Genomic DNA, 14772 nt, shown 5'->3' with positions numbered 1-14772 from the left:
TACTTAATCAAAATTGAAAATTTTTCTAAAAACACCATTAATGAAATGAAAAAGGCAACTCACAGACTGGGAGAAAATATCCACACATATCACACAAATGACTTGTATCCAGAATAAAGAACACATACAACTCAGTAATAAAAAGAAGAACTCAATTTTTAAAATAGCAGAAGATCTGAACTCTCCCAATTAAAAGGAATGAACTACCAATATAAGCAACAACATCGATAAATCTCAAATTAATTATGCTGAAAGAGGACCAAAAAAAAAAGAGTATAAACCATATGACTGAATTTATATGAACTGTTACAAAAAGTAGGCTAACCTACAGAGGCAGAAGGCAAGCCAATAGTTTCCTGGGGATGGGGATAGAGGGAGAAGTGAACTGCAAATGGGTAAAAACTTTGGCAGGTAATGGAAATGTTATCTGGACACAGTTTCACAACTATATACATGGCAAAACTGATCAAACTGCAGGCTTCAAATATTATAAGCAATTTACTGGATTTCAGCAAATATATGCAGTTTACTGCACTTCAACACAGTGGGGGGGGAAAAAACGCCTTGAGGAAATTTTTAGCTTAAGCACATTCTATCTGTCAATACTACTATATAATGACATTTTAAAAAATATCCATCTAGAAGTGTTTCAGACTTAATGAAAAAAGTTTAGTCCCTTATAAACAACTACTTTGAACTCAAGGGTAAAACTGTTCTAATAAATCAATCCTACAGAAGGAAGGATCCTCTGAAGTAAAAAAAGATTTGGGGCGCCTGCGTGGCTCAGCTGGTTAAGCATCTGCCTTGGGCTCAGGTCATGATCTCAGGGTCCTAGGATGGAGCCCTGCTGAGCAGGGAGCTTCTCCCTCTCCCTATCCCCAGCTCATGCTCTCTCTTGCGATCTCTCTCAAATAAATCTTTAAAAAAAAATAATAAAGTTTAAAAGATTAAATATTATTTAAAAGGCACTTGACAAGATGTTTTAAATCAATTACTACAGTAACACTGAACTAATGTATGGACTTCATCATTCTATAGTTAACTCTAAATATCCTTCCCCTCTCTACATGGAGAAACATACACAAAAAAATTAACAAAAATCACACAAACACAAAACACCTTTGCCTCCCTTCTCCAAATCAGGTATAAATGAGAAGCATTTTCCCCTTGTCCTTTAAATATTCCAGGACTGAACCCTACCAAGACAGTTGCAAAACTGAAATGTATGAAGAATACAGTTTAAAATAGTCAAAATAAGTAACATCATAAAGGCAACAGCTCATTTGATTAACATTCTCTTTTCCCCCTTTGTAAATTTGGTTACTTTAAGATGTGGTAAAATTCTTTGCTATTATTACAGTTAATGCAAAAAAATTACTTCCCTTTTATGATGTTCCAAGTTCAAGGATACATTTTCAATGTATCCTTATTAAGAAGACAGACAAAAATAGCCAACCTCAATTAATCACTTGCCCATTATCAAGAAAGGAAAATAGAAAATTTTAGGATCATGATTTTACACACAGGCCTACATGAGCAGGTACACAGAACTCCCTTTCATCATCTCAAAAGTGAAATTAAGGGGGCACCAGAGTGGCTAAGTTGGTTAAGAGGCAGCCTTCAGCTCAGCTCATGATCCCAGGGTCCTGGGATTGAGCCCTGCATCAGGCTCCCTGCTATGCAGGGAGCCTGCTTCTCCCTCTCCCTGCAGCTCCCCCTGCTTGTGTTCTCTGTGTCAAATAAAATCTTTAAAAAAAAAAAAAAAGTGACACTAAGTAAATGGGTATTTAAAAAAAAAAAAAAAAAGCAAAAATAAAACCCCAGGATTTAAAAAAAAACAAAGGTAAGCTACGCCATTATATCTAATAAATCTTCCATTTACAAGAAAGCTATCTTACCTGCAAGAGTTGTCTACATTTATTGTATTTTTCTGTTTTGTCAGCAATTTCTTTGGTCATTTCACAGACTTGTCCCTTTGTTACCATGTCAGAATCTGTCTCGGCTATTACAAAGCAGAAAATATTATTAAAACTTATTTTGCCCCTTATATTATCTTCCTGTTCAGAATAACTTAAGAATAACTTAAAGGTCAATAAATGGAATACTAAAGGAGAGAAACACCTATCTGAAATCATCTATTCATACACTAAATAAAGCAAGATAATATAAACTCTACGTGAGAATTTTTTATGTTAGTTTGGCCAGAAACAAGTTCACATTCAATAATGAAAAGGATCATTATTTTTAATTAACTAAAAATAGTTCTTAAATGGCACACTTGTTCTCTTCGTATAACTGAATAGACAGGGTAAGTAGAAAGCCATACTCTCTGAAAAAACACTTTAAATCATTTTTCTAGTCCTTCATTACTATTCACTAAGTCTTTATTAAATAAATAATTTACACAACACCACTCTAGATAGAGGATGTACAGAAATGTAAGTCAGGATTCTGTTCTACAGTGGCTGAACCTAATTAAATATTTAATAGCATGGGAAATTTACATTTAAAAAGTCTAAAACAGCAATTACCCTAAACACTACAGAAGGAAATGTATTTTTATATACTCTAGTGCCAACTTTCATTATGTCAAATCTTTAACATAAGATGAAAAAAAATTAGGCCAAATGAAAACCTAGAGTTAATTCAAATTTTCATGTTGTTTATCATTCACTATGTCTTTCTAATCTAGAAGTTAATAAACTAATAAAAATTTAACTTTTCTGCCAACAGGTTCACTAACCAGGAAGTACCCTAATGATCCAAAGAAGTAAAAAAAAAAAAAAAAAGTAAAAGATAAAGAAAACCATCAATAGGGGATTTATTTTCCCACCAACAGAACTGTACAATTAAAATTCCATAAATGCTTCAAAATTCCATACATTTAGTGGGATATTAAAGAGTCAATCATTGGCTTTTGTCCTATAGCCTAACTGCTGCTATAAGCATATAAGTTTACAAACTCCAGCTCATTTAATACTTGTGAATATTCTCATGAAGATAAATAGTAGGTCCACACATTTTATATATTTCACATGTATGACTTTCTTACTTTTAGACCCCTACTTTATCTTTGCCTTAATCCTCTCATTTATAAGAATTTTTTGAAGCTCCCTTAAATTTGTACACCTGGAACAAGGCAGTGTAAGTAAGTATCAATACTCGTCAAGGCAGGACACTACACAAAAGGTCTAAAAGATTTTTACCTGCAGAAGGTGGTGGCTTTACATCTATAGTAGAGGCAGTAGTAGCTGGGTCTGTGTTTATTGAGGCATCATTCACTTTTTGCTGATTCCCAATTTTCTTTGTTAAGACACTGCTGCTATTGGCCTATTCAAAATATTAACAATAAATTATTCAAGGAGTTGTATTTCCTTCCTTCAGTAATTGCCATAAAGATCCTGAGAAGTCCACAAAGCTGCTATTGTATCTTAAAGGCCAACAAAAACTAAAGGTAACACACATCACCTTACCAACTGACCTAAATGTTACAAAAGAGAAAAACTTTATTTTGGTTTTTCCTGTCAAATCATCAAACCACCACCAAGAAAAGACACAGAAATGTCCTAGGTCACCTACTACAAAGTCATAATATACTTACAGGCCCCAAACCAAAACCCATACATGTGGGTCAAACTCAAAGTATAGTTTTTCACAAAAACCTTTTTAGTTTACCACATGTATTTCTGTAAAAATATCTGTAATGGGCACCTGGGTGGCTCAGTCAGTTAAGCGTCTGCCTTCGGCTCAGGTCATGATCCCAGAGTGCTGGGACTGAGTCCCATGTTGGGCTCCCCGCTTAGTGGGGAATCTACTTCTCCCTCTGCCCCTCCCCCGCTCATGATCTAATAAATATTTTCGACCCAAGCCAAAGACAAATGCTTAACCGACTGAGCCACCCAGGTGCCCCTAAATAAAATCTTGGAGAAAAAAAAAAAAAATTATCATCCGTACCATATAGAATATGATAAATTTTGTTTACAAAGAGAACTTCGTATCATTTTCAACTACAGGTTTTAAATGTTTCTTCACTTCCAGCTTCCATTACATAGCAAACCTTATATTAGATACAATTTAAGGACCCACATTAAAACATTCATCAGAACAGAAATAATTTTTTTCATTAAATCTGCTTACCCACTCTCAAATGGAATATAAAACAATTAGCTAACATTAACTCTTCCTAATCTAGTGATTATGAATAGAAGAACCCAACAATGAAAACTGAGAATATATCGAAGACCCTGGGGATAATCAATGGTGAATCCCACTGAGGACAGGCATCACTGTCATAAGAAGGGATTCAATATGTGTATAGTTTTTTGTTTTGTTGTTTTTTTAAAGATTTTATTTATTTATTTGACAGAGAGAGAGATAGCGAGAGCAGGAACACAAGCAGCGGGAGTGGTAGAGGGAGAAGCAGGCTTCCCGTGGAGCAGGGAGCCTGATGTGGGACTCGATCCTAGGACCCTGGGATCATGACCTGAGCCGAAGGCAGACGCTTAACGACTGAGCCACCCAGGTGCCCTGTGTATCGAGTTTTTAAGTGATGACATTTATCAAGAATTTAAAGGGAAATCGTCAAGAAAAAAGGAACCTTCCTCCTGTTTTCTTTTTCCTGCTGCTACCCTTGCTTCCTTTGTTGGTTTTCCAGAAAATAAAAACTCCAGATTAAAAAAAATATATGTATCATTAGCAAGATTAGACCAATGACTTCAAATCAGACCAATGATTTCAAATTAGCAGAGATAAATTATATTCAAAAGGTTGATATTTAGAGTATTATAAATCTGGCGACACCTCACTGGCTCAGTTGAAAGAGTATGTGACTCTTGATCTCAGGGTCATGAGTTCAAGCCTCATGTGGGGTACAGAGGTTACTTACATAAATAAAACTTTAGAATATTGTAAATTTGATTCATTAACAAAAATACTGATAAAGGAAATATTAGGTATGCATTCAAACTGTCCTTACTGATTGGTCTGAAAGTTTGTTTATTTGTTTTTGGAGCCTCTGGCATTCCTTGAATTTTTCTTTATAATGATCTGCTGCCATCTGAAGACGAAGTTTCAAATCTTCCACTTCTCTTCTCAGTTCATGTTCCAGTGTATCAGTCTTTTCCTATGACAAAAATACACACATACTTCTCTTAAAAAAAAAAAAAGTTAAAAATCTCCTAACTCATAATGTAAAAAGTAAATCCCAACTTGATTTTCGCTTTTTTCTTTCTGGCTTTTAATTTTTATTTGTTTTGGAGTTTTGGCAACAGAGCTACATTAGCTCCTAATAAATCCAGCTTTATATTCTTAGGACTAAGCCTCATTAAAAAACTAGAGAAGAACAATCCACCTCCTGTGGAGTGAGTATTACCCTGTTAAATAACCATAATACCACTTTATGAAGCTAATAAATAAGAAATTCCAAACAAAGCCATATATAACTGACATTAGAAAGTTTAACAATAGAGCAGCTCTTACTAACCATTAGGCATTTGCCTACCTAAGTTTTTCTTAAAGCTTACATTAATTTCAACTGAAGAGGTTACAATGACTAAACGAAACGAATGGAAATTTAAATTTCTATGATAAGGAATCTGACCTGATTTACTCTGACATACCTACTCTCTTGTATAAGCTTGTAGTGAGTTTTCGATCAAAATGAAAATTCAAAATTAACCCACTTTACCTGGTCTTTTTTCACAGCATTCAGTTTAAGTTCTGCCACTGCATCAGCTAACTGCTTTTTTACTTTCTCATTTTCCAAGCGTGCAGTATGCAGATCCGCCATTGTTTTATCGCGCACATTTACAGCATCACTAAGTTCTTTAGCCAGAAAGACAACTTCTTGCCGAGTTGCCTGAACCTGTTCCTCTGCTTTACGAAGTTGCTCCTTTAAGGAAAAGGTATCTTCCTGAAGAAAATCAGATAAATACATTTGCAATGAAACCATTAAAGTAAAAACAGAAGCAGAAACAACTTTTAATATTTCAACAGATCCAAAATTTTAAATTAAATACTGCTTTTCTATTCATGACTTAGATGAAGTACATAAATCTATAAAAAACTTAAGATATGACTCTGTGTTAGAGTCCCCATTTAACAACCCAATGCACTCTGTATCTCTACCACATTAAACACGTGTAAATAGAAGTTCAGAAGTCAAGCAACATGCCCAATATTTAAAAGCCCTGGCTTAAACAGAAATTCAAATGAAAGCTCCTGTCCCCCAAAATCTCTAACATCTGTAACTACTGACCCTCATTTTTTATGATTACCAATAAAAATAATTTCAATAACTTCTCTGTAATTCCAAAAATTTTGGTTAAAAGAAGTCTATTAACTAACCTAAAAACATATCCAATGTAACAGTAATATACCATTACATATCATTATGAAAACAGGACAAGTTTAGGGGCGCCTGGGTGGCTCAGTTGGTTAAGCAACTGCCTTCGGCTCAGGTCATGATCCCGGAGTCCCGGGATCAAGTCCCGCATCGGGCTCCCTGCTCAGCAGGGAGTCTGCTTCTCCCTCTGATCCTCCCCCTCATGCTGTCTCCCATTCTCTCAGAAAAAAAAAAAAAATCTTAAAAAAAAAAAAAAAAACAGGACAGGTTTAGAACTTCTAAAAACAAAATATGGATATGCTGCAAGTAACAAAGATGAGGCACTGGGAAAATGAGAAGTAATTAGGACCTCTAAACAAACCTAAAAGTATCTTTAAAAAGTTTAAATTGCTCTAAGAAAAAAAAAAAAAAAAGAGGGGTGCCTGGGTGGCTCAGTCGGTTAAGCCTCTGCCTTCGGCTCAGGTCACGATCCTGGGGTCGGGCTCCCTGCTCAGTGGGGTGTCTGCTTCTCCCTCTCTCCCTAATAAATAAAATCTTAAAAAAAAAAAAAGTTAAAATTGCCATGATAAAATTATTTCCTTTAATATTAGGAACCCAACAAAATCCAGTTTATTCAACTTTCCTATTTTTATCTCTGTACTAAAAATAAACTCAGAGGGGCGCCTGGGTGGCTCAGATGGTTAAGCGTCTGCCTTCAGCTCAGGTCATGATCCCAGGGTCCTGGGATCGAGCCCCGCATCGGGCTCCCTGCTTGGCAGGGAGCCTGCTTCCCCTCTACTGTTCCCCCTGCTTGTGCTCTGTCAAATAAATAAATAAAATCTTAAAAAAAAATAAATATAAAAATAAAAATAACAAACTCAGAAAAAGTGCAACCCATTCCTGGTCTTTAAACTGTTAGCTCCTGGGGCACCTGGCGGGCTCAGTTGGTGGAGCATGTGGCTCAATTCTCAGGGTCGTGAGCTCAAGCCCCAGGTTAGGCATGGAGCCTACTTAAAAAATAATAATAAAAATAAAAATAACTGTTAGCTCCTTAGAAGGAAATAAATGATTATGCAATATTGAGGTGGAGGAAATCTTTGTAGATATAACATTAATAGATCTAACTATGTAAATATCATCAGCTTCTCCATGTCAAAAGGGAAAAAGGGACACCAACACCAGAGGAAATTGTTTGGACTATATATGTATCTTTTTTTTTTTAAAGATTTTATTTATTTGACAGAGAGAGAGAGAGAGACACAGCGAGAGAGGGAACACAAGCAGGGGGAGTGGGAGAGGGAGAAGCAGGCTTCCTGCTGAGCAGGGAGCCTGATGAGGGGCTCGATCCCAGGACCCTGGGATCATGACCCGAGCCGAAGGCAGACGCTTAACGACTGAGCCACCCAGGCGCCCCTGTTTGGACTATATTTTTTAAAAAGGTAAATACTCTGATATAAATATATTTTCTGATCAGTAAGAAAAAAACTCTCCAAACCAAAAAAAACAAAAAAATTAAAGAATGGCATGACCATGTTTTTGAAAGAAATGGCCATTATGCATATAAAAATATGTTCAACTCATTAATCAAAGAAGTTAAAATAAATACCATTTTCTTTCAACTGACAAAGATTCAAAAACAGGAATACTCCAATATTTGGATGACTTTATGGAAATTAGCACATTTATAAACAGGTGGGCTATGTACCTGTAAGTAGTATAAAGTTTCTCATCAGATTTTTGCAACATGCACAACCTTGAAAAAGCACGTAACTTTTGATCTAGCAATTTTATTTTTATGAGTTTCTAAGAAAATTATTTAGCTTTACAGGGATTCAGTACAATTATTAAAATAATGAAAAATTATTAAAAGTAGAAAATATGTAATATGAGAATTTATTACAAATTCTGCAATATATCCTTCAAACAATGAAAGTCTGTGCTGCCATTACAAACAGGAGTATACACAATGTTGGGGTATTTTTTTTTTTTTTAAAGATTTTATTTATTTATTTGAGAGAGAGAGAAGAGAGAACACAAGCAGGGGGAGTAGGACAGGGAGACAGGCTTCTCGCTGAGCAGGGAGTCCTCTGCTGGGGGGCTCGATCCCAGAACCCTGGGATCATGACCTGAGCCGAAGGCAGATGCTTAACGACTGAGCCACCCAGGCACCCCTGGGGTATTTGTTTGAAAAGCAATTTGAAAATAACTATGAAATTTATTCTGGTATGTACATGTGCCTACATATCTGTACAAGGAGGTTTACTGCAGTATGCTTATAAAAGCTAAGTACTATACACAACTAAAAACAATTGCCTACTACACAGCTATTAAATAAAACAAGGGATACTATGCAGCTGTTACAGTCAATGAAGAAGATCTTTATGGGTTCTCATACCCATATAGAATGTCCAGACATTTATAAAATTCTTTAAAAAAGGTTTTGGAACATTATACATATATTCTCAGTTTTCATAAAAATGTAAATTCTATATGTACATTCACAGATTTCTAGAAAAATTTAAAAATTCTGTAAGACATATGTAGGAAAGGATGAGGGTTACTTCTACTCTGTACCCTTATTATTTGAATTATGTTATAACCATGACCTTGTACTGCTTTAAAAAAAAAAATTTTTTTTTTTTTTAAGTTTCAATGATTAATGGGGCTCCTGGCTGATTCAGTTGGTAGAGCATGTGACTCTTGATCTTGGGGTCGTGAGTTAAAGCTCCAGACTGGGCAGAGAGTTTAAAAAAAAAAAAGTTAATTAAGAGTCCATTTTCCCAGGTGTTTCTATACCTGTGGTTTTCCTTACAGAGGTCTTACTTATGTAGAAAAAAGATGCCTGGAGAAAATTTTAGCATCTTAATAAATAAATCAAAAATACATTTCACCTTTGTGTTTGCAATGTGCTATATTAAATACCCTGAAGAGTAACTTGGGTGTTAATCATTCATTCTAAATGTGATGCACATCTGACATTTTAGGTGTTATAGTAATTACATCTAAGTGTATTTAACAGCAAACTACTGCAAATAACGTAATATTCATCCACAGGAGTTAAGAAATAAGTCAAGGTAAATCTGCCCAATGCACCATTTTAAAAAAGTTCAAAGATCTCCACGAACAGATGTGGAGTAATTTTTTTCGGTTTATATTGTTCAATTTTAAAACAGGTGGAAAAAGTACATATAGCATGGCACCCCCTTTTTTTTTTTAAGGGAATATGGAGGGATGGGGTAACTGGGTGATGGACATTAAGGAGGGCATGTGATGTAATGAGCACTGGGTATTATATAAGACTGATGAAGCACAGGCCTATACCTCTGAAACCAATAATACATTATATGTTAATCAACTGAATTTAAATCAAAAATATTTAAAAACTAAAAAAGAAAAACGGGAATAGAGAAGAGTGTCTGCATATGCACATGTTTATTTTTGCAGAAAGAAACAGGAGGATAAACTGGAAACTAATGAAAATGTTTACATATGGGTATAAGAAAGGGTTTTTTCGGAAAGAGACATCACAGTAAATATTGTAAGTATTTTCACTTTTGAATGATGCAACTATTTAACACACTCAAAACACAAAATTCAATCAAAAGGTTAAGAGAATAAAAACTACTCTTTGAATCAAATGCAAACAAAAATGTAGACTGTATAAAAATTCATTCCCATAAATATGCTAAAAAGTTTATTCAAGTAACTTTTGAACACAGTACTATGTACCTCCTTACTGAAATAAATTCTAAGAAAAAGGCTTGAAAAGAACTTGATTTTATTTAGTAGACACACTGTTGGGAGTGGCACTGATGTAACACTTCTGAAACTATTGGTGTGTATTTTGAACATAGTACTATGTATATCCTTACTGAAATAAATTCTAAGAAAAAGGTTTGAAAAGGACTTTTTTTAATTTATTTTTTTTAAAGACTTTATTTCTTTATTTGACAGAGAGAAACAGTGAGAGAGGGAATACCCAGCACAAAGAGTGGGAAAGGAAGAAGCAGGCTTCTCACCGAGCAGGGAGCCCAATGTGGGGCTCGATCCTAGGACCCTGGGATCATGACCTGAGCCGAAGGCAGACGCTTAACGACTGAGCCACCCAGGCGCCCCAAGAACTTTATTTTATTTAGTAGACACACTGCTGGGAGTGGCACTGATGTAACACCTCTGAAACTATTGGTGTGTATAACAGGGTAGAACACATGAATAAATATAACAACGTTTGGAAACAAGGGCTCTCACACTGAGAGGAGAGATAAATATGGAATGGAGGAAGGAAGAACTCTAAGGTACCGGGTTTGAACTGAAGGTAACTATATAAAGACTTTAAAAGTTTGTCCAATGGAAGTACAAAGAAGCAATGACCCCTAGTAGCAACAGGATCCAATATAAAAATACCAAATTCCATTTGGTTTCAAAATACCATTCCCCGCTGAAAAAAAAACAGGGCTCCTTAGAGAAATGCCTAGTACCAGGTCTGGGGCAGAACCTAAATCTATAATATACAGTTGTTTCACAAAGCTAAGAAGTATTCAAAACATTTATGGAACATATGAAAAAGACAAAGGGGCGGCTGGGTGGCTCAGTCAGTTCAGTGCCCAACTCTTGGTTTCGGCTCAGGTCATGATCTCAGGGTCCTGAGATCAAGCCCCACATCAGGTCCTGTGCTCAACATGGAGTCTGCTTGAGATTCTCTCCCTCTTCCTCTGCCGCTCCCCCTGCTAGCATGTGTGCATGATCTAAACTAAATAAATAAAATCTTGGGGGGAAAAAAGGTAGGTCTGAAAAGCCTCCCCCTGGCTAAGTATGAGACACTTTGGGTATGAAAAAGAATGATGGGGCGCATGGGTGGCTCAGTTGGTTAAGCGAATGCCTTCGGCTCAGGTCATGATCCTGGAGTCCCTGGATCGAGTCCCGCATCGGGCTTCCTGTTCGGCAGGGAGTCTGCTTCGTCCTCTGACCCTATTCCCTCTCAGGTGTTCTCTCTCTCTCATTCTCTCTCTCTCAAATAAATAAATAAAATCTTTAAAAAAAAAAGAAAAAGAAAAAGAATGATGATGTAAGATATACTGAACAAAAAAGAATCCCTAAGTCCATAGTGATATGAAAAAAGGGGAGAAGGCAGCAGAGAACCTCATTATAAAAGAATACCTACTAATAAATGTACAAGAAATGATAAAATTTTTTAAATCACCATTTTGTAATCATTAATAACTGATTCAGGTGAGGATCATCAAGGGATAAAAAAACCATTGGGTGAAAGGCTACTGGGGAATAGGATGTTCACATGATCTCGAAGTATTATCCTACATATTACTCAATCACAAAGAGGGGAAAAAGCACCAATATAGTGATTTCAGGCAGACATAACTTTAAACAAATGATTAAACCTAACATCAAGAACGGAACTGACATTATGTGACTTTTTTTTTCATTATGTGACTTTTGATAACACTGCAACAGAATGTACAAAACATCATCTAGGCCTTTTCTTGCCAAAAAATGTTTGACCTGAATCCAGCCATGAGGAAATGATAAATAAATTAGATTACAGACTATTTTCTCAGGCAAACCTGAATTCTTCAAAAATATCAATGTCATAAAAAACAAGCATAGGGACGCTATTCTAGATTAGAGCAGACCAAGAACACAGTAATTGTGTGATCTTTATTTACCCCTGGGTCAAGAAATTTTAAAGGTTGTATAGAAATATATTTGGGACAATCTGAATGTATTAAAACTGTATACAGGAATGAAATATTATCTTCTGAATGTTATATTTCTAATATCTAAATTTCTTAGGTATTAATGGTTTGATGGTTATACAGAATAATGTTACCTGTTGATAGGGAGACATGCTAACGTATTTAGGGTGTAATGTCATAATGCCTCCCAAGTTTGAACTTTTCCAAAAGAAAAGGTTGGGGAAAGTAAAGATTAAAAATAAAAACCACTATATTGTATACATTTAATAGACACAGGTTTTACAATCTTCAAATACATACTGCAAAAGTACTTACCTTACTTGAAGTTGTAAGCAAGAAAGTCCTTTGTAGATTTTCCTTTTCAGCCAAACAGAACTGCAGCCTGCCAATCTCTTCTTTGAAATGAGTAATCATGCTTTCTTTGTTCCCATCTAAATTCTTTAAAGTCTGGACCTCTGACACAAGCTTGGTATTTTCTATTTCTGTATTCTTCAGATGTACCTATAACAGTGGTTGAAAATGTCAAGAATACTCTTAACTCCATAACCTAAGTTACTCAAATTTCAAAATACCATTGTTTACCTCTAACCCAAATATGATCAAGGAACCAGACGACTTTACTAGACCAGGAATCAGGAGACCCAAGTTTTATCAAATGACCAGCTAATAAACAGGAACAGAACATAGCCTTTTTTTTTTTTTATTTTTCACAGAGATTATATCTAAGGTCTAACAACACTACCTGATCTCTAAAGTCTTGTCCTCTCATTTAATAAATTTAAGTTCTCCTTAAAAATGCAAACCGATTTGGTTATTCTTTTGGAGGAACAAATTATGTCATAGGTATATTCAGATATAAAGGCATGGCGAAATTCTGGAAAACTTGAGGGGTACATTCAAGAACATCTTAAACAATTCAATATTTTGCTTTTGAGAAGTACTGTCATTTACTTCCTATGTGCCTAAAAATATATTTGATTAATTAACCACACTATATTAATTTTCCCAGGAAGTTAGGCAGCAGTTGCTAATTTGCTCATAACAGTTGCACAAATCAAATTCCATAATTGAAATTATAAAGAGTACAGAAACCTAGTTTCCACTATAAAGAGTATCTTGCTTTGGTTAAGAGTACCAGAGAGAAATGAATTAACATACTTCTTGCACCTGAACCTCAATGTATGAATACTGAAACACTAATTCCTATTCACAAGGATAGAAAAGGACTCCAGATTCTCTGAGGTGTCACCAGCCAAGACCTTTGCAGCATCCCTTTAAAAACACTATCTAGGGGCGCCTTGGTGGCTCAGTCGTTAAGCGTCTTCCTTCGGCTCAGGTCATGATCCCAAAGTCCTGGGATCAAGCCCCACATCAGGCTCCCTGCTCAGCAGGAAGCCTGCTTCTCCCTCTCCCACTCCCCCTGCTTGTGTTCCTGCTCTATCTCTCTGTCAAATAAATAAAATTTTTAAAAAAATAAAATAAATAAAAACACTATCTAATTTTCATAGCCATCAGCTCAAGAAAGTGTTTTATCATTTCCTCTAAATTCTTATAAGGACAGGGATGGGTCATATGCTCTAATAGGGGCTAGAGGAGAGAGACATAATGAATCTCTCTGGTTATTTATATAAACAATCTGGAAGGGAAAGCCTGTTTCTGAGATATATAACAATATAATATGAGGTCTTGTCATAGTTCAGTCTCCTTGCCATGAAAAAGAAAAAAAACCCCACAAAACAAAAATCTCTAAGGAAGTTTTACTTCCAATTTTGGGGATACACATATACAAACGAAATACTGTTTAGAACACTGGGAGGTTGGGGGAAAATATATTCAAATGGAAATTCCAATGTCACTTTGATCCCAACTGATAATGCTTATAGAAAACTGGAGTTACTATCACACCGTAAAAGAATAAATCCCCAAGACACCTCATTCTTTCCCTTCCTTCCTTGCTGCCCAGTTTTTGCAAAGGACTGGTCATTCAGGTGTAAAGCAGAAACACAAAAACTCTGCAGAAAGGGGGGGGGGGGGGGGGAAGCAAGGCATAAGGAATAATTTAGAGCAGTAAAGGAAAAATGCTCGATTTACCCTAAAACGTGCTTGCCAACCTTCTACAAAACACCCAAAGTCCTATTCTCATAACAGAAAGAGAAGCAAGGCAGGATGGAAAGATGACACCCTTAGGGATATGTCTTCCTCTTTCCAAAATAATTCATCCTAGTTATCATTCATTACACCTCTCCAGCATCACTGGTTTAACCCTAAGACCTTCCTAAACCCTTCCCAATACTAACTAGAATGCCTTTAGAATTCATTTTATTATTGAATTAGAATCTTATCATCTCCCACTATGCTAACAAAAAGCAATATGGAAAGCAATTATCCACAGAGAAATAATGTTCAGGTCTCTTCCTGGCAACAAAACTGAAATTTTCTCACTGAAATTCATTGTTGACATTGAGTAAAAAATTGTTAGAGATGCCAATTCTCACTTAGTTAAAAAAAATGCTTTATAACTTTAAAAAAACTGCATTTGGAGGTAGTTTGCAAAAAACACTGTATAAATAGTAATCCAATTGCATCAATTTCTCTAGATAGCTCTATTATTTCCCTTTTTCACAAAATCTTCTTTTCAAAAACCAAACATTATTTTGGGGCATATTTTCTTAAAGGGTCAAATCATAAAATCATCCATCCACCAGAGCAGGACACCTGGGTGGCTCAGTCAGTTAAGCA

General features: G+C 35.6%; 1 protein-coding gene across 3 annotated transcripts in view; it reads right to left on the bottom strand.

Moving 5' to 3' along the window:
• TAX1BP1 (Tax1 binding protein 1) overlaps positions 1 to 14772 on the bottom strand; it is an 85323-nt gene that overhangs the window by 33898 nt on the left and 36653 nt on the right. For all 3 annotated transcript variants that reach the window (XM_021689614.1, XM_021689615.2, XM_044919965.1), the window contains 5 exons: positions 12349 to 12534; positions 5687 to 5911; positions 4976 to 5122; positions 3207 to 3330; positions 1899 to 2002 (listed from right to left, as the gene is read on the bottom strand). In XM_021689614.1, the coding sequence (XP_021545289.1) occupies positions 1899 to 2002; positions 3207 to 3330; positions 4976 to 5122; positions 5687 to 5911; positions 12349 to 12534 (786 nt within the window). The remainder of the gene's footprint in view (positions 1 to 1898; positions 2003 to 3206; positions 3331 to 4975; positions 5123 to 5686; positions 5912 to 12348; positions 12535 to 14772) is intronic.

Source organism: Neomonachus schauinslandi, chromosome 12 (genome assembly GCF_002201575.2).
Source record: "Neomonachus schauinslandi chromosome 12, ASM220157v2, whole genome shotgun sequence".
Lineage (NCBI taxonomy): Eukaryota > Metazoa > Chordata > Mammalia > Carnivora > Phocidae > Neomonachus > Neomonachus schauinslandi.
This window is presented reverse-complemented; position numbering and strand designations above follow the sequence as displayed.